The sequence below is a fragment of the Hydractinia symbiolongicarpus genome, chromosome 12 (assembly GCF_029227915.1).
Source record: "Hydractinia symbiolongicarpus strain clone_291-10 chromosome 12, HSymV2.1, whole genome shotgun sequence".
In the NCBI taxonomy this organism is placed as follows: Eukaryota; Metazoa; Cnidaria; class Hydrozoa; order Anthoathecata; family Hydractiniidae; genus Hydractinia; species Hydractinia symbiolongicarpus.
The window spans coordinates 21,382,129-21,406,959 of NC_079886.1; the positions used below are offsets into that span (position 1 = coordinate 21,382,129).

The 24,831-nt window shown below is 34.1% G+C and overlaps 4 protein-coding genes across 4 annotated transcripts; 3 read left to right on the forward strand and 1 right to left on the reverse strand.

Moving 5' to 3' along the window:
• Nucleotides 1-504: 504 nt before the first annotated feature.
• Nucleotides 505-5,465, reverse strand: LOC130621379 (mucin-2-like). The gene is made up of 2 exons (XM_057436666.1): nucleotides 776-5,465; nucleotides 505-660 (listed from the first exon to the last, which is right to left on the reverse strand). Exons 1-2 carry the CDS (start codon nucleotides 4,742-4,744, stop codon nucleotides 505-507), a joined length of 4,125 nt encoding a protein of 1,374 aa, XP_057292649.1. The 5' UTR covers nucleotides 4,745-5,465.
• Nucleotides 5,466-7,750: 2,285 nt separating this feature from the next.
• Nucleotides 7,751-10,160, forward strand: LOC130622598 (integumentary mucin C.1-like). The gene is made up of 2 exons (XM_057438072.1): nucleotides 7,751-8,387; nucleotides 8,564-10,160. The coding sequence occupies exons 1-2, from the start codon at nucleotides 7,922-7,924 to the stop codon at nucleotides 9,343-9,345; spliced, it is 1,248 nt and encodes a 415-aa protein (XP_057294055.1). The 5' UTR covers nucleotides 7,751-7,921; the 3' UTR covers nucleotides 9,346-10,160.
• A 2,912-nt stretch (nucleotides 10,161-13,072) lies between these two features.
• On the forward strand, nucleotides 13,073-14,917 carry LOC130622566 (uncharacterized). Its single transcript, XM_057438034.1, has 3 exons — nucleotides 13,073-13,534; nucleotides 14,262-14,476; nucleotides 14,605-14,917. Exons 1-3 carry the CDS (start codon nucleotides 13,129-13,131, stop codon nucleotides 14,773-14,775), a joined length of 792 nt encoding a protein of 263 aa, XP_057294017.1. The 5' UTR covers nucleotides 13,073-13,128; the 3' UTR covers nucleotides 14,776-14,917.
• A 1,853-nt stretch (nucleotides 14,918-16,770) lies between these two features.
• On the forward strand, nucleotides 16,771-24,431 carry LOC130622303 (protein disulfide-isomerase A4-like). The gene is made up of 9 exons (XM_057437753.1): nucleotides 16,771-17,087; nucleotides 19,555-19,760; nucleotides 20,242-20,380; nucleotides 20,921-21,126; nucleotides 21,403-21,710; nucleotides 22,093-22,249; nucleotides 22,575-22,808; nucleotides 23,077-23,240; nucleotides 24,128-24,431. Exons 1-9 carry the CDS (start codon nucleotides 16,786-16,788, stop codon nucleotides 24,380-24,382), a joined length of 1,971 nt encoding a protein of 656 aa, XP_057293736.1. The 5' UTR covers nucleotides 16,771-16,785; the 3' UTR covers nucleotides 24,383-24,431.
• The last annotated feature ends 400 nt before the right edge of the window (nucleotides 24,432-24,831 follow it).

Genomic DNA, 24,831 nt, shown 5'->3' on the forward strand with positions numbered 1-24,831 from the left:
CTACCGAATACTATAATATTCTACACATCTTTTTTGCTATAATATCGATCACTCTAAAAATAATTTTATTAGCACGATTAAACGCTTTTTTTAAATCAGTAAAATTTGCATTGATATTCGAATTGTGTACCAGCTTCTGTATTAATGTTGGTATGTGAAATCTGTATCTAGCCAATGATTTATGCGTTTCCCAATAATTTCGCGTTTGATTGCTTAATTTTTAAAACGTGATATTAAATGACAAGTGTTATTTTAACGCTAATAGCGCCGAGCCTGAACGGGACGAGTTATAAGAGTTGCAATATCGTATGCAAAGCTTTCAATTTCGTTCTTAAGTTTTTGTAGGCATTATCAATTTTCAAAATTCTTCATTTTTATGTAGTTGTGTTACAAAAGACATATTTCTATATTTTAGTTCAGTACGTACCAAAATTTCAGAAATTAAAGGAAAAAATTCCACCAAAATAGTCTTCATAGATTTCTAGGAAAGAATCTCAAAATTACTTAAGCTAACGCAGCATAATTGTTTAAGCTTAGCGTATTTAATATTTTTATTTCATACTCATATACGCCAAAAAAAGGATTGAGCAGAAGAAAATAATTACATTTAGAGAGGTTTCTCTGTACATTAGCTAGCAACATGTTTCCCTCTAAACCTCTCTGAATTATATTAAAGTTTCTTTTTTATATAATCATGTATACTCGCAATACAGATGTGTTAGATTACATATTAGATTTAAGATTTTAACTGTTTAACTGTAAGACGTGAGCGCACCTTTTTGTCATGCAAGTATTTGTTTAGCTTTCGCTTGTACAAACCAGAATAGTATTCGTCTGTGCGATAGGACAAGTAACGAGCTGTACAGCATGCTTGGTGACATGTAGGAACACAATACCGTTTACATGAAGGTTTGCACTTCATAACTGGATAATCAGAGAAGTCTGTCTGCTCAAAGCATTCTGAAGTAGCACAGGGATATTCAGGTTTGTTCATTTTTAGTATGCCTGGTTGATCCCCCCATATTGGTGGCACCTCCTCCAGGTGTGGAGCTATTGCTTCATTTGAATGTGGACAACATTCAACAGGGCAACTAGTATCACATAGGCCATAATGGCAAAGCTCCCGACATTTCACCCAATCTGATAATTCCTGCTGTCTTAATGCGTCTTGTACTTCGTCAGTTGTTATTTCTTTTGTATCTGTAGTTGTTGTTTTTGAACTTGTTGTTGTAGATTCTGATTTTGTAGATGTAGTTTCTGATTTTGTAGTTGTAGTTTTCGGTTTTGCAGTTGTAGTTTTCGGTTTTGCAGTTGTAGTTTTCGGTTTTGCAGTTGTAGCTTTTGAGTCCATAGTTGTAGTTTTCGGTTTTTTAGTTTTCGAGTTTGTAGTTGTAGTTTTCGGTTTTGTAGTTTTCGATTTTGTAGTTGTAATTTTCGAGTTTGTAGTTGTAGTTTTCGGTTTTGTAATTGTAGTTTTCGGTTTTGCAGTTGTAGCTTTTGAGTCCGTAGTTGTAGTTTTTGGTTTTGTAGTTTTCGAGTTTGTAGTTGTAGTTTTCGAGTTTGTTGTTGTAATTTTCGGTTTTGTAGTTGTAGTTTTTGAGTTTGTAGTTGTAGTTTTCGGTTTTGTAGTTGTAGTTTTCGAGTTTATAGTTGTCGTTTTCGAGTTTGTAGTTGTAGTTTTCGAGTTTGCAGTTGTTGTTTTTGGTTTTGTAGTTTTCGGTTTTGTAGTTGCTGTTTTTAGTTTTGTAGTTGTAGTTTTCGAGTTTGTAGTTGTTGTTTTCGGTTTTGTATTTGTAGTTTTCTGTTTTGTATTTGTTGTTTTCAAGTTTGTAGTTGTAGTTTTCGAGTTTGTAGTTGTTGTTTTCGGTTTTGTATTTGTAGTTTTCGAGTTTTTAGTTGTAGTTTTCTGTTTTGTATTTGTAGTTTTCGAGCTTGTAGTTGTTGTTTTAGAGTTTGCAGTTGTTGTTTTCGGTTTTGTAGTGGTTGTTTTCGGTTTTGCAGTTGTTGTTTTCGGTTTTGTAGTTGTTGGTTTCGGTTTTGTATTTGTTGTTTTCGGTTTTGTAGTCGTTTCTGTCCCCTCCGTAGTTGTAGTTTTTGGTTTTTTAGCTGTAGTTTTCTCCATTTTCGTTGTAGCTTTCGATTTTGAAGTTGTAGATTTTAATTTCGTAGTTGTAGTTATTGGTGTAGCAGTTGTAGTTTTTGGATTGGAAGTGGTAGTTTTCAATGCTGTAGTTGTAGTTTTTGCATTTGTTTTCGTAGTCTTCGATCTTGTAGTAGTAGTTTTTACTTTTGTTTTTGTATCCTCCACTTCTTCAGTTATAGTTTTCATTTTCGTGGCCGTGGTCTTCGCTTCTGTTTTCTTGGTTTTATCTTTTGCAGCCGTAGTCTTCGCTTTTTTTGGTGTAGTCTTTGGAGTTGTTGTTGCAGTCGATGTTTCTTTTTCTGTTTTTGCAGTTGTAGATTTCCCTTTTGTGACTGTGGTTTTCGGTGATGCGGTTGTATGTTTTGTAGTTTTTGATGTTGTAGTTGTTGCTTCAGTGTCTTCTACTTTAGGCGTAGTTTTAAGTTTTCCTGATAAAGTTGTTCTTCCTTCTGGTGTCGTTAAAGTAGCTTGTGCATGTGACGACGTCGTTGGTGTCACTGTTATTCCTTCCTTGTCTTCATTCGTTACACTGGATGTTTCTCTTGATGTTATTGGTGTTGTTGATGTATTTTTTCCTTTTCTTTTAGTAACCATTTTTGTTGTTGATGTTTCGTTACCTTTATTTAATGTGGTGTGGGCACTACCCAGTGTAGGCTTTTTCGTCACATCATCTTTTAATGACGTGGAAGTTCTTGGCGTAGCCCTAGTTTTAGACTCTATTGTTGTCATTTCTGTTGTTGTCACCGAATCATTCTCATCAGAGGCAGATAGTGTTGTTGTATCAGATGATTCTGCTACTGGTGTAGTAGGTTGTGATGCAGCCGTCGTCCCTTCAGTTGTCATTTCTGTTGCTGTCATTTCTGTTGTAGTCACTAAATCATTCTCATCAGAGACAGACGATGTTGTTGTATCAGATGATTCTGTTACAGGCGTAGCAGGTTTTACCGTAGTCATTCCCTCAGTTGTTAATTCTGTTGTTGTTATTTCTGTTGTAGTTACCGAGCCATTCTCATCAGACACAGATGATGTTGTCAGGCCAAATGATTCTGTCACTGATGTTGTTTTTGGTGTCGTATTTGTTTCAGCTGTCAATGCAGCAGTTGGTGTTTCTGTTGTAGTTACTGAATCAGTCTCATCAGAGGAAGATGGTGTTGTTATATCAGATGATACTGTGTTAGATGTCACAGGCTTTGGTGTAGTTCTCCTTTCAGTTGTCACTTCTGTTGTTCTTTCTGTTGTAGTTATTTCATCATTGTTATTGGAGGCGGATGACGTTACGTAAGAGAATTCTGTGTTGGACGTGGTAGGTTTTGGTGGCATCTTCTCTTCAGTCGTCAGTTCTGTTGTTGTTATTTCTGTTGTAGTTACTGAATTGTTCTCATCAGAGGTAGATGATGTTGTTTTATCAGGTAATTCTGTATTAGATATTGTAGATTTTAGCGTAGTCAGTTTTTCATTCGTTGCTTCCGTTGACGTAATTTGGGTTGTAGTCATTGCATCATTCTCATCAGAGGTAGATGGTGTAGTTATAACAGATGATTCTGTCACAGGCGTAATAGGTTTTGGAGTTGTGTTTTTTCGAGTTTTCAGTTCAGCTGTTGGATTTGGTGTTGTAGTCATTGCCTGATTGTCATCCGAAACAAATGGTGTTGTTTTATCAAATGATTTTGTGCTAGACGTGGCAGGTTCTGGTTTAGTAATATCTTCAGTTATTGGTTTTGTTGTTGTTATTTGCGTTGTAGTGATTGTATTACTCTCATCAGATGCAGATGACTCTGGGTAAGACGTAGTAAGTTTTTGTGTTGCTCTTTCTTCAGTTTTGTATTCCTTTGTTGGTATTTGTGTTGTACTTATCGCATCACTTTCATTAGAGGTCGAAGAAGTAGTAGCATAAAATGATTCTGTGACAGATGTGACCGATGTGATTGGTTCTCGTGTTGTCCTCACTTCTGTTGTAGTTACTGCGTCATTCTCGTCAGGCGCAAATGAAGTTGTTATATCTGTTTTACTGGTAGTACTTGTCGGCGACGTTGTTTTCTTACTTAGTGAAGAGGTTTTTGATGAAGTAGGTACTATTCTTGGCGTCGTCGTACTAGTTGCTGGTAACCTGGAATAACTTGATCTAGCTGTTTTCGGTGCACGAGTATTGCTACTGACATTCTCTTCACTATTAATGCTGGGTATTTTGCCAGTGTTTCTTCTATTAGTAGTGGTGTGATCTACTACAGTTACTATTCTGTTTGATGTAACTGAAGGTGATAGTGTGGTAAAACTTGTTCTAGAGTTTCGACTCGCTTCTCTTTCATTATACGTTTGTGTATGTGTAGTTGAGCGAGTAACATCTTGTACAGTCACTATAAAGTTCGACGTTGTGTCAACTGTTGGTGGCATAGTAGTAACTGTTGTTGATTTTGTAGTTGTTGTTGTTGTTGCTGTTGTTATATTGGTTGCCATTATTTTTGGTCGATTCAAAATGCTTTGCTTTAGTAACACTTTTAAGAAAGGTTCATAATCAGTTCTTGAAAAGGCTTTTTTGTGAGATCTTTTCCCAAAATATGGAAAATAAGATTTTCTTGTTTGGAGCAGTATATCTAAACACATAAAAAGTTAGTACAGCATTTGAATACAATGCTTTAGAAAGCAAAATAACTAGTAAACAGACCCAGCGGAGCATTTTTGAAAGTGGAGGGGCTAAATTATTTAGAATTAAAGGAGGACCGACCATGGTTGGGGCCGACGGGCCAAGAAAATAGATAAGAAAATGATTATACATAGAAATATAGAAACGTCATATTTTGTGTAAGACATATTTTCAAAATAAGCAACAGTAACATTAAAGCAAAATATAGAAAATGCAGAGAAAGGCTATAGTATATGGGGCTTAAAAATATTTAAACCTTATTTCGAATGCAATATTAAACACACATGGTCGTACATTGATTAGAAAACGAGTAAAATAAAAGGAAATTTTGTAACTATTGCCAACGTGTCCAAAGATTTGCCAGCAGAGTTGAGTTACAATATTATCCTAGATTTTAAAAAAACACAAACCTTTGTCTGGTATTTTCGGCAAACCATAGCGAAATGCTCTTCTTGAAGAAAGTCTTATATTACTCTTGGATGAAAAACAATCAGTAAAAATCCAAAAAAGTATGAAAATATTGAAAACATTTCTCAGCATTTTAATGTTGTATGCTTGTTAATTATACACTATTTTTTACATCTACACTATTTATATTATTACCATATATATTATTATTCGTTCGTTTGTTTGTTTGTTTGTTTGCCCTACACTACACTACAAGAAAAGTTATGCAAAAGTGCGTATGACATTTACTTCACGCTTCAGTATTTTTATGAATGACATGTGTGTGTTAAAAAGCGTTTTGTGTCGCAGAGAAGGTTGTAAAAGAAACTGTCATTGGTTGAAAAAAAAAATGTGGTTACTTAAGACTTAACATGCGAAAGTTGCCTGAATTGTTTTTCAGTTGACATGGTACTTAATTGCATTTTTAACGTTGATTTCTACAATCACTGGACATAATAGTCATGAAAATAGTCGTGATTAAACTGTCTCTCCAAATTTCTAAACAGTTTGGGCAGCACTTTTGCAGTACTAAATGTGTTGACCAACGGAAAAAATGTTAGCTGCACTTCTTATGGTATCCGCAATATAAAACAAACCATTGCCCCCCCCCCCCTTCCCCCCAAAAAAATGAAAATCCGGAAAATGTGACTTTCTAAGCACACTTTATAATACAAGATTCTAATATTTCTGCCATTATGCATTAACAAGACAGCTTGACAAGCTCGGAGTGTGTGTGGTGCTTATTTAAATACAGCGTTCTTAATTCTTTGCAGTTAGTATCTTTGAAATCTGACCCTCCTTTTCACCACTTAACATCCGGGTTATAGTTTACCGAAAACTCAACTGTTTTACTGATAAATTTGTTCTGTCAAATATATTGATTACTTTACTGTGGATATTTTTTTAACTGATTTTTAAGAAGCTTTTAAATCATTTGAGCAGTATTTGTTTTTGTGCATTTGTAGTTGGGACGCCCATTTATTGATGGTACTGGCCCAAATTTTTAAATTGTCGTCTTAAGGCGTACCAAACCAACCAATGACATATGGTTATGGAACGTTTTAAAGACTGTTGGTCAGCTCAACTATTAACACCTGCCACATGGACATTTTAGAGGTCATCGTAAGAAGAGGCAAGGTGCAACAAAGGGTCACGTCGCTTAAACTTAGGACTCTCGGTTAGAGCTTTGGACTCCTGATGAAAATTCAACAAATTTTTGGACCTTCTTACCATAAAAGAAACCGTTGGCAACCCATCGTGTTTTCAGCCAAAGTCACAAGACTTTTAATAAGTGACAAATTATTAGCTACAGTATCTTGTACACAATTAATTGTACAAAATTGTTTATTCTTGCACAAGGTATTGTACAGATGTAACCACGATGTACAATATATTGCGAATTTCAGAGATCACAAGTTTTTTTAAATCTATTCAGTTTGATTTGAAGGAACAAGTAGCAGGTTCCTATTGAATCATTTAAAAAGAATTGAGTCTTTTGCTTTCTGCGTATTTAAACATTATCGAAACAAAAGTGTGAAATATTATTGCACAAAATTGTACACTAGTTACTACAATAAATTGTACAATATTACGTACAAAATATTGTAGCAGTGAAAACTACCCCTAAAGCCGAAATTCCATTAGGCGTTCCAGAACGCGCTGAGCGTGGCGGCTATTGTTCTTTCAGTCCCAAACACAATAAAAGCGGTCCGCTCAGCGCGGTTTTAAAAGTCGTCTCTACTTCGACTTTTACGCGCGTTTTCAAAGCGCTATCCAATTAAAATGCTCCAACGCCACGTGATATAAACAACTTTAAAGCATCACCTGTGACTAGATATCTCATTGTGGTGACACAAGGCCTGTTATTTGCACTTATGGGCTCTCTCATCTTAGTTTTAGCTTTTTGTAATTAAAGGAGCAACCCAAGATAAAAGAGTTTCAAGTTTAGTAGGTGACATTGACTGGGGATTGAACTAGGGTACATTATAATCATGGTTGTTTCATACGCAAATATTTCCGTCTTTTTCGTGCATTTTAATCAAAATTTTATTGCAAATTTGTTGGCTTAAATTAAAAAAAATTCTGCTACGAAAAAAGTCTATATATCTATAATCTTGTCTCTCCAACTGAACGTCTCAAAATCAAATAAGATCTTCAAATCTGCACATATTAACTATGCTTAATTGTAAAGCAGGTATGTGCTGTATTCCAAACAAAGCTAGATAACAAAACGGTACTTTTTAAGTTTTATTTTATTTTTGGAAATAAAAATCACAAACAGTTTAGCCTTCATCAAAGAAAATTAGTTTAATAAAAGATGCATATATGTTAATTTTCCCGGTCCTATCCATGTTCGCAGGTCTGTTGACTATATTTTGAATTATTTTTATTTACACTTTAAAATTGTTTTTTTATTAGTACAATTTGAACGATTATTTTTTCTTTATCATGCGCAATCATCCGCATATCTTGTTTGTTGTACCGAAACTTCTTTTAACTGTCAACAGATTATACACTGCACAGTCAAGCATGAAGAAATCGATAGTTTCTCTTCCATTCGCAACATTTCTTACTGTGTGTGTGTCTTGAGTTAAACATAGGAGAATAAGTAAACGTACAAGTATCACAATGTTCTGTGGCGAATTGGAGATAGAAAATACTTGAAAATTTTTACCTGCAAATGTTAAGAAATGGATGGAAAAGTGATACTTCTATTAGTGGTTACTTGCATTTCTACTATATCATCCGTAGACCTAAAAAACCGAAAGTTGGAAGGAGTTATAAAATACCATAAGGCAATTCCAGACCCTTTACCAAAAGGGTCTTGTTTGATTGTAAAACTTTCAGTGTACAAAAATGATAAAGCAGAATCTAAAATGGTAACAAAACATGTAATATATAATCCTGAAAGAAATTCACCAGCAAAGTATTCAATGGAATTCCCTGACACAGACATTTCGGAGGATGATTTATATAATTTAGTGGTATCTGCAATATTAAATGTGGGATGGTGTTCAGACGATAAAAAAACAATTGATTCTAAAGTCGTCAAAGATGCTGATTACCATACTATCACTTTAATTGGTGTATTACCAGACAAAATTATTCCAACATCTGACATTGTTATTGAGGGGCCAGAGATCGCGTTAGAACCAGGTGAGTAGCAATTCGATTCTTATACAGTGGTAATCAATCTGATTTACACACATCATCGATTCTGTCCTTTACATCTGGTTCTCGTCTCGTGAGAAACGTCAGTGATTTATTCTCTTAAGAAATAAAATACTCCATTATCAGTCGTTATTATATATTTGTTCTGTTTGTCTTTGTAGTCTCATTCACAAATCCAAAAGCCCTGAAAAATGCTCATTTGAAGGTGTTATCATTATTTAAAAGTACAAAGAGTCCCTTAATTATTCACGACTTTGTCATCAACACAACAAGGAGAACAACAACAAGAAAGATAAAAATAAACACAACAAAGACACCAAATACAACAACAAGAGCAACAACAACAACAACAACAACAACAACCAAACCAATTGTAGGAGTAACAACAACAACACCTTTTAAGCCAACAGGCAGTATAACCTTACCTAAGTTGACCACTCGTTTGACAATTACATGTCCAAAGCCATGTGCAGACGAGTGTTATTTTGCGGGATGTGCAGCAGCTTGTTGCTATGCAATGGCATTAAGTTTACAACCCGGACAGCAGCAGCAACAACACCAGCAACAGAGTCCTTCATGCACAGGTACTGCATGTGCAAGTCCTCCATCCTACCAAATGCCATGCAGCGGTCAAAATTGTCAACAAAATGAAAACCAACCGAATCAAATGACAGGACTAGTTACTTTAGAATCTTCTTCCTACCCTTGTACTGGAAGCGACTGCCCGCAGATGATTAATAAGGGGCAACCATGCTCTGGACTGAGTTGTTCCACCCAAACACAATGTACGGGTCAAAATTGCCCTCAACAATCGTCTTTTCAACCATTACCACAAAGTTATCCATCATGGAGAACTTGTCAGCCTTCGTGCTACTCCAACTGCGCTCCATACTGTCTACGACAATGTTGTAGTTCGTCGTACCAAGGCTATGGTAAGAAATAAATATGACGCGGACGCGTTTGGACAAGTTGTAATGAAGAATGCTTTAGTTTTTTAGAACGTTAGAAATAACAACAAATACGTACAGTTTGCTAGATAATATCAATGGAGGTTCATCAAAAAAGCAGAATCTCCGAAGAAGACAGAAGCGATATAAACAATCCAATAATATTTGCTAATTGAACTGATGCTAAAAAATAATATTTTTTAAAACAATACCATTTTTTAAAATGACTTTATAATGATCTTATAACGGGGATAAGGTAAGTTAAGAGAAATAAACTGAAATCTCTGAACATTATTGGGCTAGGGTGAGCTGAAAAGAGAGAACAGATCTTAACAATATACTTAGTTACGATAACAAGAAAATACGGTATATGGCAATGCAATTATAACTATGTTGTCGCAGTTGTCGCTGATGGTTAATACTATAATTATTAAAGTTTGAATGATGAAAATTTTTGTGAAGAACGACAAATAACTGGAGACGAATTGTGAAAGATTTATTGTTAACTAATCTTATGGTTACTTTTATATGACTACAGAAATGCATCGGTTAAACGCCCGGGCGTTCATTTAATTTGGGGGTTAGGTCTGTTACAACATGGATGAACATTTAAAACTAAATAATAGTATTTATTACCTCTCCAACAACGCAACAACGCAAAAAATTGTATTTTCTATGACTTTATTCCCTCACGGACAAGTTTTTCCCTACCATTCCCTACTCAACAACAAGACACGAATGTGATTTTAAATTTAAAATAAGTTCATCCAATCATGTCCCACTTGTCACAAACTATCCGATGCTCTAACTGTTCAACACTGTTTTTTATAAGGGGTCAAAGTATGCAATGTCCTTTCGTTACTTTTCATTAGTTTTGTAACAGACCTGGTTTCGAAAAAGACGCTTATTCCATTGACAACAAAGAAATGTAATAGTTGAAATATTTAGTATTGTAAAACAATATAGAACAATTTGAAAACGCACATAAAACGAAATAATTATTATTTATCTGAAATTGATATTAACGCCCGGTAGCTTATTTAAATTTTTTAGTAGCTAGATCCGACATTTTTTATTTTATTATGTTGCTATGGTAACAACAATAATATTAATCTCACAACCTCTGGTGTGACCGCACTGTTTAAAAAATTATGACTGCTTCCCTCTACAATATCAGTTGAAAACAAAAACTTGTCCCCAGAGTTTCATACATTTTAGGGTTTTGTACCCATACAAAAACCTAACAAGCCCCAGGGAAGAAGTTGTTGACTAAAATTGACTAAAAAAATTTGTTAGTGCCTTAATTAATATTAAAGCAGAAATGTTTCGGTCTGAGAGTTTAAAGAAAATCTTATAAACTTTGTACTTATGCCCTTTAAGATTTTGTTACGTTGTTTGAAAAGAAGATTTTAAAGCTCCTTGGTCAAACAACAGAAGAAAGAGATAATCGCACTTGCGGAGAAATGAGAGGCGTTTGCGTCATAAAAAATCGGTGATAATAGCTTTATAATTTTACGCAATATTTAGCACTGGAGAGTTTGTGAAGTTCCTTCTTCACTTTTGTTATTTGTGAAAAAAAAATCAATTTATTAGGTAATGAATTAAAACCAATTAAAAAAAGAATATAATATTAGCAATACGAGTTTTGTTGTTAAAAATTGAAGGTTTTATAAAAGTTCATCACATGCTTGCAGAGGTAGGTGTAGAATCAAACTTCATCTTACTATTTAGGTATATAATTTTTTACATAAATTCAGAGAAAAAAAACACAAAAGTATCGTTTTTTTCACAATTTGTCGTTTAAAGAAAAATTATATTCATTCGTATAATTTCACTAAAAATGCTGATTCAGCTAAATTCTTTTTTTCTTATCATTTAACGACAAATCGTAAAATAAAATGCGAAAACTTCTTTTGCAAGGAGCATAACATTTTGTGCAGTAAACATGCAGTTAGTGTGTACAGGGTAAAAGGAGCTCTTAAAGCCATACCGGTTTCTTTCTTTATAAGGTGTCTCTTTCCCCTTGTTTCCCCTTCTTCCAAGAGCCTTATTTATTTTACGGTTTTATTCAATCTATTGCTTCCATTCAGATCTGTAAAAAGTTAATTACTTTAATTGTTGTGATCTGATTGGGTAAGTTTGATCATTTAATTATCTCCTTAACTGATAATAAGCCCAATATGATTTCGATCCTTATCCGTCGATGACAGCCGTAGCTGTCGAAACGTAATCTAGAATAAACTCGTTTATTTATGACATGATATTACTATCTGTATTATTCAATGACTGAACAGATAAGTGGTAATAATTAAACTCTTCTTTTTAAAACTGAAGAGAAAAAAGAACAAACTGTAATTAGCTGGTATTATGTGACAAGCTTGTTCTGTTTCAATATTAAAGAAGAGGTGAACAAAAAGATTATTTTGTGGCAGCCAAAAAATTAACTTTAAGCAAGAGAAAAAAATTATAGAATTCTAAATCCCAAAATATATTAAGATAACTACTATAATAACAAATAAATAATTATATTTCACAACTAAATATTTATCTTATGGAGTATCTGTATGGAGCAGACGTCCAAGCCAAATAGTCTGGTCTTTAAAATCAACACAAATCATGAACTGGTATTCAGCAGCCGTGCTGCAGCGCAGTTCGCCTCTACTTCAACATAATTGATAGGCATTACATTTCGAAGTTTTGTAAAATTACAATGCAAAAGTTTATCATACCGCTGCTTCACATTCACCAGACCTGTCTGTTAGGATCGGAATTGTGATCGGGGTTAACCATTCTTAGAAATGGAATTTCCAACCTCATTCCTAGAAAAATTTACGATAAAACTGACGGTGACCACCCCGTAATAACGATTCCGCCTTAAAGAGCCTGGGAACAAGGTGAAGAATGTCTATACGGATAAACCTAAATAAATGGATATTCGAATATCATCCGCATAAGTTAGTGGTTCGTTAGCATATTGCCGTGCGTAGTGCGGTTGGTTCGGTCGCTGGTCATAGTGTTGACGACCATCGATCAAATGTTGTTTTTGATCGATGTAAACTTTTTTTTTGATTTCATTGAATTCATGCATCACTAGTCCCTTGGAAAAATTAACAGGTTTATCCGTCCTTTTTAAACCACGTTGCGTGCTTCTCGCTACTTGTGGTACCATTTTGCGTTACAGACACACTTATACGAGCTTCTTTGCTATCATATTTCCCATCAGAATTTAAATTTCGGTTACATATTTTTGTCAAATACATTTGTTAGATATATTAAGTACATATTCTTCTTTAAAAAAATTACCAAAGCATTTATTTCCCATCACAGAGTATATCCCCAGGAGTCACCACAGCCTAGTGACGAAGTTGCAAGATTACTATAGATATCCTGGTTTATATTAGAAAGAACGAGATAAGTCAATAAAGTTAAAATTTATTTTGTTTTTTGAGGAGGTAAGAAAGGAAGAAGAAGATCGTTATGTTTTCTTATTTTATTCGAAATTTAATTTATTGGAAATAATTTGTGACAATATCATTCCAAAAAAACAAAGCATACGGTATTTTTATGCCTAACTATAGCTAGGCATAAAAATACCGTTTTTTTCTTTTACACATTACAGACTTCGTCTTTAAAATTGGGTGACTAAACATTGAAAAGAACTCTTTTTAAGATTTAACCAAAACATAACGTTTTAGTGATAAAACGTATTATATGTATTTTCAGGACCAGATATGATTTCTGAATCTTTGAATCGCTTCTCAAAGTAATTCAAGTTCGCAATGCAGATTTTCTTTATCTCTGTTGTACTCTGGTTAATCGAAGATGTTATTGGCATGCAATCATTTGGTGAACTAAGACCTGGGATGGTGATCTCATCTTGTTACTACTCGGAGAGTGTATTTTCAACAAGTCTAACTACTTGTACTTTATCGTGTCTTGAGAAATCGACCTGTACCGCAGCGACTTACCATGACATTGAGAAGAAATGCTTCTTAACTTCTCATCCGAAAAAACAGTTAACATACCTACCCAGCACTGATAATGTTACCACTGTGACAATAGTCCCGTGTAGTCGGCAGCCGTCAATTTGTCAAAATAACGGCATTTGTGTACCAACAGACGATGTGATAGATGGATATAAATGCATCTGTGAAGAACATTGGGAAACGAAGCACTGCGAAAAGCGTAAGTCAAACAGTTCTTGGGTGCAATTCTTCTAAAACTTGCAATGCACTCAATTCACTGCATCTGCAGCCCTTTATGCTTCTTAATGTAATTATTAGGCGTTAACCCATGGAAAAATCAGCGGGTTCGTTCATCAGCCATTTTTTTTTACTTTAAGGGGGACACGGAATGAAGCTGTGCGATTTTAGGCTATTTTAAACACAAAAATGGCAATTTTTATAGACTTGTCAGTTACCTGTGGAAAAAACCACGGGATCGCCCGTCTTTTATATACCACATTTCATGTTTCCACACTACGTTTTTGTTGCGCACAAACAGACAAAAACGCGCCTATCGTTGTAGAGATTACAATTTTTTTGCATTTTCTTTTACTTTGTAGCATTTGAAACAAGGCTTCTTCTTAACATGTACTAGCTGAAAGCACCGGGTATAGTCAAAAACACCACATAAATTACGGCAAACTTAGCCCCAATGTCATGTGGTTTGAGCAGTAGGACATAAAATCATAAAAACTAAAAATCATGTAAAAAACCAAACAGGCAGCGTTAAGAAAGAGATTGATATTACAAACAATCGAGTACTTAAAAAAATAGACATAGCTGTAATACGTTTATTTTTCGCCTTCCCTTGCTTGGCAACATCTTCTCCATGCCTTCTTACGGTTTTTATATTAAAGAACCCCACAGTAGGTTGTGTATTTACTTGTTTATTTGTTTACTACTCTTAGCAATCGAACGTTGTGCTGAACACTTCAAGCACTACGAACCAACAAATCTCTGCTATTATACATCGATTCATCAATTTACGTATGATCAAGCCATCACGAAATGTCAAAGTTTAAATGCAACACTAGCAATAGGTAACAGTCGCATTAAAATCGACACCATCTTGGAAATTGCGAAAGAAAACGGAGGGTGGTACCTTATTGGTTTGAAGAAAATTGTGAGTCTTCTTCTTCTTCTTCTTCTTCTTCTTCTTCTTCTTCTTCTTCTTCTTCTTCTTCTTCTTCTTCTTCTTCTTCTTCTTCTTCTTCTTCTTCTTCTGCTAATGAAACCCTATTCTCTTCTTAGAATGGTGTTTGGCAATGGACGGATGGGACAACAAATTTTATTCAGTGGAGACCGTCTGAACCTAGTGGTGATGGCAACTGTTCTACCACCTTCCCTGATGGTTACAAACTGAATGATGTATCTTGCATGATTCCAAGAAATATTTTATGCGAACAGAATCCTTTGTATTAGTTATCTGTTGTATGACACGCTATTTATTCGTAGTAGTAGCGGCAATCATGTTTTGGTGAAAGTTTTTTTTTTGTGGAACTGGAATTATCCATAATCCCATATTTCAAATTAGGATGAAAATAAATTCGATTCGGTTAATGAAGCGGTAAAATATGACCATGTTTTGACTCACTGACGTACAATTTGTACCGACTTTTTTGCCGACTATGTATTTATTCGTTTTTCACCTTTTGCTTTTTTCAACCAAACTACCTTTAAAAAAAGGAGGTACAAGAGTTATCTTCAAAAGGGGAATTCAGTTTACAGTTTAAGTTATTATGTAACAAGTGGAATTTGCTAAGCTAAAGACAATCATTTCATTAAAAAGTTTTACATGCGTTTTCCTTCGACTTTGCGTCACCAAGATATTTTAGGACAAAATGACAACACCAGTCACGGGTTTAGGAGAGGATAGCATAAAGTAAAAATATCGCTGATTCAGAACAAAGCACTCCTTTTTAACATGAATATCTCTTTAACGATAAATCGTAAAATAAAAAATCATAACTTGTTTCTTTTTTATAAAATTCAGCAGAGAAAAGCTGACATCAGCATAAAATCTCAATGTCGGGCTGTTTTTCTTCCTCTTATAAACCATTTCAACTCCAAAGTGTAATTTTTCAAATATCAAGCCTTATTGTCCGTTTATTGTTATTATTATTTTGGATCGTACAGAAGGCCTTTTCACACCGAGGACCGGGGGCATGTTCCACCCCTACCTGGCATTCCTTTTTTCGCCTTAAATATTTTTAGAAATCAGGTATGACTGTTTAATATTCTTAATGATTTGAAATAAATAGTTCACATGTATTAGTAATATGGTGTATTATAGATTATGTGATGTATGTTATTATCAACATTGTCATCAATATTGATATGGTAAATGAAAAAAAATACATTTCCTATCTCAACCTCGTCCCAAGGACATCTTGTATCTTTTCTGACCCCGGGACCACCGTCCTGAAATAAAAAAAAGAGACAACAGGTGGGGGACGAGGTTGTTCTAATCCGTCTTTTTATCAAAATTAAAAATAACAAAACTTCAGAACTTTAGTTAAATAAACGAGGCGGGAACGTTCATTTTTGGCATTTAAGAAGGTGATTCCCTCTGCTGCGTCGGATCCAACTATGGTGATTCCATCTACGTCAGTAATATATAACCTGTCGATTTTCATGTCGTAACGCACTACAAAAAAAAGCTAAAACGACGATGTACAGACTATTGGTCACTGACCCAATTTGGTAGTAACTTTTTACCTCTATGTGTGTCGGGCACTTCATTTCAAGGTCTTCATTCACCCTTTCAAAAATGACGTCTTTGAGACAGACACGGCCAAAGATGGGCTATAAAAAATCACCCTCGGCCCCAGAGCTAATTGCCTTTTCGATATGAGATATATCAAACAAAAAGGCAAAAGTCCCCGCAGTCCAACCTCGTCCCCAGGACTATTTGCTTCTCAACGGCGCTGCGCTTTCTGATAGTTCTAGCGACGCCACGGTAAAAGGTGCTGGGTTCGAGTTTGCCCGTAGTCGAGGGTGTTAAAACGTCTCGGAATTTGCCTAATTTTCGCCATGATATATAGCAAAAGGTATTTCCTTATCTTATTATAATAGGCTGTTTTCTTCCGCCTAGCCCTTTGTTTTACTGGACTACTTTGGAAAGAACTACTTTGCGCTTCACTGACATACTGCCTAGCATTAAGCGGGACACTACGTGCGGCATATCTACCGCGTAAACCTCCTATAGTCGACACATTTTTAGTTCCTGATGTTTGCTATATAGTCAGACTAAATGCCATAATAAAGAGGTTTCGGCGGTACAGTTTTACTTGTTGGCTTTATGGTCCTAACATTTGTACTTTCCCTTTGTTCTTTGTAGAAAAGCAAGTCACTGTAGCTTTACGCGGTAGGTTTTGATTGGTTGGCCAGCTGAGAAACACGTAAACTTTCTATTGGTTTATTTCGAACCAAATGGAACACTCGAAAAACAACAACAAAGATTTAAACTTGTATTCCAAAATGGCTGCCAGAAAAGCGTGGCTCTTTGTTGTTCTTTTTATGATCTCAGCTTCGTTCATCTATTGTGAAGATGAAAGTATTGTTAAGCCTGTAAAAGAAGGAACAGATGAACCTGCTTCGAAGCCCACGAATGAAGAAAGCAATTCTGTTCAAGAAGTAACTGAAGACTCAGGAGTTCTAGTTTTAACAGATAAAAACTTTGATCAAGTTATCAACAGTAACAGTTTAATTCTTGTAGAGTTTTATGCTCCTTGGTAAGTCTCTGAGTTTACGTCAGTATATTACACACGTTTGCTAGTTATACTTTATAGCAAAAGTATTAAGAGCTTGATTACAAACACCTCTGTGTTTTGCCTCCAGGTAGTCTTCAATTAGGCCATTTCACAGTAAATCTGTGATTGCTCAAGTTCAGGTTCATTCTGTTGTCATATTGCATATCGCTAAACCTGTTTGCTAAAGGCTTTTTATGTAGATCAGATTGTTTAAGATAGTTTCGATTCCTCTTGACGGCGATTCAATATGGGCGAGTGAATGTTACCATAGCTACGTTACCATTGGTTAACCCAAGCCATGTGAGGGAAATTGAGGAGATGGCACATTATGTGGGTCGTTGGATGTTGCCAGGAGTTGTCTAGTAGAGCGCGGGCCCTAATTGGGTTTGCGTAGCTCAAAAAGAGCATTAAATACTCTAGGACTCTCCATCTAAGCCATTGCCCCTGCTGGAAATAATAAACAGGGTTTATCCCTCAATATTTGTGATGCTAGCCATATCTATCTATCTGTAGTGGTGGTAGCACATTAAGTTGTTAGCCCATTTGGTACCATCTACTGACAGCAATCCGGCTGTTGCAAGTTAGAGCAATGCTATATGTATCTCTAGTGGTAATGTAACATAGTTTCAGTTGGAGGGGGAGGAAGAGCCAGCTGTTAGGATGGAATCCTCAAAGACGTTAAAACTTTCTGTTACGTACATACTTAATGTCGCCAACATGATGGTTAAAGTCCCTGTTTTGTCCTGATCAGTTGGCCATCATTGATAATATGTTATGTCTGCGTTTTCCAAGACGAAAAAAAAAAACAAAAAAAATTAAACACAATGATAATCAACAGAGCTTCCAAACTCAATCTTTGTGCCATTTTTATACATGCTATAGTAAGTAAGTAAATACATTTATTTGTTAAGTTAGATTACAAAAAATAAACTTTTTAAAAAAGATAAATTGTCTAGAGTATAAATAATGCAATAATCTAACCTAACAGGAGAGCTAGTCAAATAGATAAATCTAATCAAGCCCCCCTGTCAACAACAAAAGATAAGATAGACATATATATATATATATATATATATATATATATATATATATATATATATATATACGTGGTAGAAATAAATTAGAAGACAAAGACAAAACAAACAAAAAACACAAGAAAAACAAACAAAAAATCAATAAATAAAATAAGATAAACAAAAATTAAACAAAATTAAATAAAAAAATATAGCTATATATATACAAAAAATGAATAACTAATTAAACTTAAATTTAAATTTAAGTGTAGCAAATAAATTATTAGTTTATATATATTCCTTATAAGTATTTACTTAACAATTGATTTGTAATTATTTTTTGCACTGGTTTTTGGATAGTGATGACAGCTTTTTATCACTGTGTTGGTTATTAATTGTATTCCAGCAACGGATTGATTGATATTTTATACTATAAATTCCATAACGAGTGGTACTAACATTTGGAAGTATTAGGTTATTGTTTGATGCATTTCCAGTATTATGGGTATGAGTATTTGCAACCAGAGTGAAAATGCCTTGCAGAGGTTCAGGCAAATTTCTATGATAATGATCATACGCAAATAAAAAGTCTTTCAACTTAATTGTGTCAGGAAAAGTAAGTATTTTGGATTTATTAAATAATAGAGAAGTAGGGCTGTTTGCAGGTTTGAAGTTCATAATTTTAATTGCTTTATTTTGAAGGGAGATAATTCTATTCAGGTAGGTGCTTTTGTTATGTCCCCATATTTGACATCCATAAGTTAGATGTGATGAGAAGATAGCATGATATATATTAGTTAAAATATAGGAAACATAGTGTATATGTTGTAATTTTTTTCTCTAGTCAATCATAGTCAGTTCTTTTTTAAAAGACTGTACTAAATCACCTCTTAACATGTGTATATACATTTTATATATAGCTCTACATTTTAATCTCTTTTCTTTTACCTATTATAAACCACTTTATAAGACACTGACTAGTTGCCTTCCAAACAATTAAAACTTTTTTCACACTATTATTGGACGAATATTGAGTAGATTATACTGAAAAATGGAATATATACTACTTAAAAATTAACAGGCATCATTTTAGATGATGAATAAAAAGCATTATAAATTTTATCTTTTCTTTTGATTAAATATCTTTTGAAAACCCTGTCAAAAATAAGAAAATTGTTAAGAAACCTTTCTTGTAAAATGACCTTAGAATTTAAGAACATGGATAAAGTACTTTTTTTAGGTAATTTTTTTTTCATATAAACAATATAAACAGAAGAACAACATATTTGACTCTTTAGTAAGCACAATAAGCTTTGAAACAAACAGTTTTTTTTAAGAAAAAGGGTTTAAAATTTATTCAGCTTTAATTAAATTAAATGTTTTAATTAGTTTTTTTTTTTTTTGATTAAATATTATAAAAAGTATGAATTTTTCAGGTGTGGACATTGTAAAGCTCTAGCTCCAGAATATGCCAAAGCAGCAGAAAAATTAAAGAAGAATGATCCTCCTGTGCCACTTGCTAAAGTTGATTGTACCACTGAAACTAAAATAGCTGATAGGTTTGAAGTTCAGGGTTATCCTACCTTGAAAATCTTTAAAGATGGTGTTGCTGTAGATTATGAAGGGCCACGTGAAGAAGCAGGTTTGTTTTTATTTAAAAGTTTTCTTTGAAAATAACAAAAACAAACCCAGCATTTCATTTAAGCGTAGTTTCTCTTTAATTAATTCTTTGTGTGTGTGAATCAAAACTACCATAAATATGGTCTATCAAATCTATAATAAACAACTCCCTGGTATTAAATTTGTCAAAAATATTTGAAAGCTGTTAGTTTTTTAATAAGCGCCCAAAATTCCTAAAAGAATTTGGTGCATGTTTACTTTTTGTAGGTACATTTAAAATTCGAAAAAACAAACATATAAGGGGGAGTCCGTAAAGTACACACCACATTTCTTATTTTGTGTATGTATGCCCTTTTTCCCTCCTTGTAAGCACCAGTATGCTTTTAGTCTGACCCCCACTGCACGTACTTTATGGATACCCCCTAAATTAAAGATATGTGTTCAAATCTTTTTATATATAAAATATATTTACTAAACATTTTGCTTTATTTGTTAAAAAATAGGTATTGTTAAATTTATGAAAGAACGTTCTGATCCTAACTGGAAACCTCCACCAGAGGCTGTTATCACTCTTACAAAGGATAATTTTACTGAAGTAACAAGCAGAGAGGAAATAATGCTGGTGGAATTTTATGCACCAAGGTAGATTACATTGGAATTTGTATTATAAATTAAGCTGACCAATTGACAGTGGCTCTGGCTGTAAATATCAAAATACTATTATTATAAACAGATCTGAAATTTTTGAGTTAATCTCACAGCTAGTTAAAAATCATTGTCATTTTCAATCAAATGTGTCTATTCCATGCTAATATGGGCTGGATAAGGTATAATAGTTATGTTTTCCAATTTGATCTAGGCTGTCAAATTTCATCATGCTCCAAAATGTCTTCCTTGCATTCTCTTAAAGTGCTCAAACTCAAACTTCTGCTCTCTCTACTTATCTGAGTTCTTTGTTTCTCAGACTGATGCTACACATCTATATAACCATTCTTGTATCATTTATTCTAAACAAACAGGATCTTTCTGTTTCTCTGCACATGCCTTTACACAGGCATCGTAAAACCTACCTAGATTTTGCTAGTCAAAATAGGAAGTAACTCTCTGAACTTTTCAAACATAAATCCGAACAAAAGAAGTTGTAAAATGATTACTTAATGATTTTTGATCTATTTGGTTTAGATGTGGCCACTGTAAAAGATTAGCTCCAGAGCTTGAAAAAGCTGCCCAAACTCTTCAAAAACGGCAACAACCAATTTTAATTGCTAAGATTGATGCAACTGTGGAAATGGATCTCGCTGAACAACATAACGTTTCTGGCTATCCGACAATGGTTGTCTATAGAAAAGGAAAGGTGTCTGAGTATAAGGGCCCAAGGGAGGGACCAGGTACAAATATTTTTTCAATTATTAATTATGATAAGTTTCACGTAAAACAGGGTGGACATGAAATTTAACCAGTTCTAGAAGAAGTCCTGTAAAACACCTCAGTGTGACGGCTGCATCGCTTTTATTTTATTTTCTTACCTTTTGACTTGAAATTTTTCTGTGGTTACCCCTTGGTATGCTTTTTCCTGTACTTGACTATAACAAGTTTGGTATTTTCAGGGTAAAGTGCGAAAGAATTTTCATTGATTTATTTTTGCTACAACATTTTGTGTTTAGGTATTTCTGAATATATGATCTCACATTCTGGATTACCCACAAAGCTTTACGAAAACTTAGTCGAAGTTAAAAAGTTTTTAAAATCAAATTTTGACGAGCCTGTCATGTTGGGCGTGTTTGATTCAGAAGAGGACGTTATGTTTCAACTGTTTGTTGATGCAAACAATGATATTAGAGACGACTACGTCTTTGGACACACTTTCTCAAAAGACGCGAAAAAGTTTTTTAAGCTCCAACAAAGTGCTATCATTGTGGCCCATCCAGAACATTTAGTATCAAAATATGAACCAAGATACCAGTTATATAAGGTGAGGTTGTTGTAAATTGTTTGAACAGAAGCTGGAACAGTAAAGCCAGGTAATTAAACCTTTAAGGAAACTGATTTTCAATTTTTTCTTACTCTCAATTTTTCGCAACAATTTAATTCAGCGGTTTAGTTATTTGCAAAAAACCGTCATGGATTTTAAAAAATATCCCCTAAAAAGGCAAACTATTTTATAGCTTTAGTGGTATTACATTTCCCGAAAAAAAACCTGGGATATTCGCGAAGTATCCCCGCAAAATTTAATTAAATTATAATGAAGATTAGCAAAAAAGAAAGATAGGAATGCTCAAATAAAGTAAAAAGTTTTAAAACATTTGACAGATTCAATTCGAAGCCTGCTTCTTCAGAAATGCTTTTTTATTTAGGACGAATCTGGCAGTCCATCAGAAGTTCAATCGTTCTACAAGAAACATCACGTTCCCTTGGTGGGAAACTACCAACAACACATCGCTGGACGATTTTCCAAAAGACCCTTGGTTTTGGTATTTTATGATGTCAATTTTAAAATAGAATACAGATCAAGTAAGATTCTTGTTCTTCTGTACTGTACTAAGAATCATTTTTCTTAATTTTAATTGTGGACTTGATGTTCAAGAGGTCCTGAGTTCGAACCCTGTCTACTACACATAAGTTCAAAGATTTCTGCAACTCAAGAGAGCTTTAAACACTTTGCAATCCCTCCTGGAAACAAGTGGCAGAATATCCCTCGAAATTAGTTAGTCTAACCACAAAATATAAATTCGGATAGACAATCATTTTTATCACTAAAAAGGGCCCGAATATTTGTTATGTATATAACTAATACGTTGTACAAAGTTGTTTTGTTCTATTTAACAATACATTTCAGTGACTCAATTTTGGAGAAACAAAGTGCTGTCAGTCGCTAAAGAATACCCAGATTTCCAATTTGCTGTGGCCGAAGAAGCTCAATTCGAAGACAAACTAAAAGACTTGGGTTTAGATGAATCGGGTGAAGATGTCAACGTAGGTTTGTACGATGAAAACGATCGCAGATATGCTATGGTGGATGAAGAGTTTAGCGAAGATAGTTTGACGGAATTTTTAGAAGCCTACAAAGCAGGTATATATATTTCTTGAGCAAAGTCAATATTAAAGCTGGCTGTTGCAAGACTATGGCAGGCACGTCTCGCGGGAAAATATATGCGGAAATTTAAACTAGCAATAAAAAGATTTTTTTTTGCACATCTTTTTTTTATTAGGTTTTACATTTACTCGTTAACTTCGAAAAAAAATTCTGTCATTTTTTCTGCGGCTTTGTTTAACCAGCGAGAAAGAATTTGTTGTTTTCTATTACTTTCTTGTTTAAATATGTTCTTATTTTTTGATAGGAAAACTCAAACCAATTATTAAGTCGCAACCCATACCAAGTAGAGTTAAACCTGGCAAAGTTCAGGCCGTCGTTGGTCACTCCTTCGATAAAATAGTTATGGACGAAAGTAAAGAAGTATTCATTGAATTTTATGCACCATGGTGCGGCCACTGTAAAGCTATTGTAAGTTTTTCCTTCTGGTTTGTCAACTTTAGATACTATGTTATAAAACAATATGCATTAAGTAGTTGGCGATACTTTATTTGTAATAATTATCACGCATCGTCCAAACACGGGGTTGTACTTAATCATGAAAATCTGAGAGATTTCTTTTAGGAAATTATTGGAACTCCGGAGAAATTTTTTTTTTTTTTACTTTTTATATTTTGATGTTGTAGGTATTCTGTATTTTAAAAATTAAAACACTAGCACAAAAATTTCATGTCTGCGTCATCATGGAAAATTTTTATTCTAAGTTTCTGAGTTTTAGTCATGGAGAAAAAGTCTGAGAGGTGTTTCCTGAATAACGGTAACAACCCGAAATAATTTTTTTTTAGTTAGCTACTGGTTGAATTTTAAGTTACGCGAAAATTAACAGCGCGAGTTCCCGTCATATTTTTATTGCTTTTACGCAAAAATAAATTGCGCGAAATATATAAATAAGTTATCAAAAAAATACTACTTGGAGATTACAGGAGGTTCCACTTTAAAATCATCAGCTTTTTAAGCCAATGAATGGAATGATAATAGAAGTTTATTTTATTTTTGTGGTTAATTTTGCGCTAAAAATTTCTATCATGGGGCTTTTGACTGGTAGCTAAAAAATTAGGTCCTTGATTTTAAGATCATCACAAATTTTGTTGCACAACGTGTAAGTTCTACTAATTAATCTTGACTTTTAACTTGTTTAGAGAATTAATAAAACCTATTTCATAACGACATTTCTATCAGAACCCAAAAAAGCAGGCGTTTAGGGGGCGTTTAGTGAATATTCAAACCTTAGGGGGCATTTATTTAGAACAGGCGGTAAATTGTAAGAGTAAAATATGATGAGCATTTTTATATTTCAGGAAAATAATATCATTGAAGTAGCCAAGAAGTTCAAGAATGAGAAGGATATCGTTATTGCTAAGATCGATGGTACAGCCAACGAGGCGCCATCTCAATATAAAGTAGAAGGATTTCCCACTATTTATTATGCGCTACCTGGTAGGAAGACAGAACCAATCAAATTGGAAGGAAAGCGAGACACAGAGGGTTTACAGAAATTCATTGAAGAAAATTCAGAAATTTTGAAAAAGAAAGCGAAGAAGGAGGAGTTGTGAAAATTTATAGGAATAATCTTAATTTAAAGAAATGTTTATATCATGTCGACACTTTTGTTTTCACATGAAGGTAGAAATAAAGAATCTTCCTCCATGGTTTTCACGTTTCAAATTGAATCCATACATTTGCCAATAAACACTAGATAATTTCCTGACCCATTCTCAAACTCGCAAATAATATTTTCACACGCGATATCATTTTTCACCTTTTTTTGTCCCTGCTGTTGAAGAATCCGAAGTTGCAAAATAAAAATTTAGTCTTTGCATATTGTTCTTAGTTGACAGCGATGTTCAGGTAAGCTACTTGGGGATTTATAAACATGAATCCGATTGTGTTGGCAACTGATATTCAAATCCGGACACGTGAAAATAAAATTATTAAACAGCTCCCGCAGTCATCCAACAAAGCAGAACAATTTATAATCCTGGTGTTAATCTGCGAGTAAAAG

Excerpts from the sequence above, each read along its gene's own strand:
- LOC130621379 (XM_057436666.1), bottom strand. The coding sequence starts at position 4,744 with ATGTGTTTAGATATACTGCTCCAAACAAGAAAATCTTATTTTCCATAT. Across the intron at positions 661-775 it reads AATACTTGCATGACAAAAAG|AGAGGTTTAGAGGGAAACAT; the intron begins GTGCGCTCACGT and ends AATATAATTCAG.
- LOC130622598 (XM_057438072.1), top strand. The coding sequence starts at position 7,922 with ATGGATGGAAAAGTGATACTTCTATTAGTGGTTACTTGCATTTCTACT. Across the intron at positions 8,388-8,563 it reads AGAGATCGCGTTAGAACCAG|TCTCATTCACAAATCCAAAA; the intron begins GTGAGTAGCAAT and ends TTGTCTTTGTAG.
- LOC130622566 (XM_057438034.1), top strand. The coding sequence starts at position 13,129 with ATGCAGATTTTCTTTATCTCTGTTGTACTCTGGTTAATCGAAGATGTT. Across the intron at positions 13,535-14,261 it reads AACGAAGCACTGCGAAAAGC|CAATCGAACGTTGTGCTGAA; the intron begins GTAAGTCAAACA and ends TACTACTCTTAG. Across the intron at positions 14,477-14,604 it reads TTATTGGTTTGAAGAAAATT|AATGGTGTTTGGCAATGGAC; the intron begins GTGAGTCTTCTT and ends TTCTCTTCTTAG.
- LOC130622303 (XM_057437753.1), top strand. The coding sequence starts at position 16,786 with ATGGAACACTCGAAAAACAACAACAAAGATTTAAACTTGTATTCCAAA. Across the intron at positions 20,381-20,920 it reads GTGGAATTTTATGCACCAAG|ATGTGGCCACTGTAAAAGAT; the intron begins GTAGATTACATT and ends TATTTGGTTTAG. Across the intron at positions 21,127-21,402 it reads GGGCCCAAGGGAGGGACCAG|GTATTTCTGAATATATGATC; the intron begins GTACAAATATTT and ends TTTTGTGTTTAG.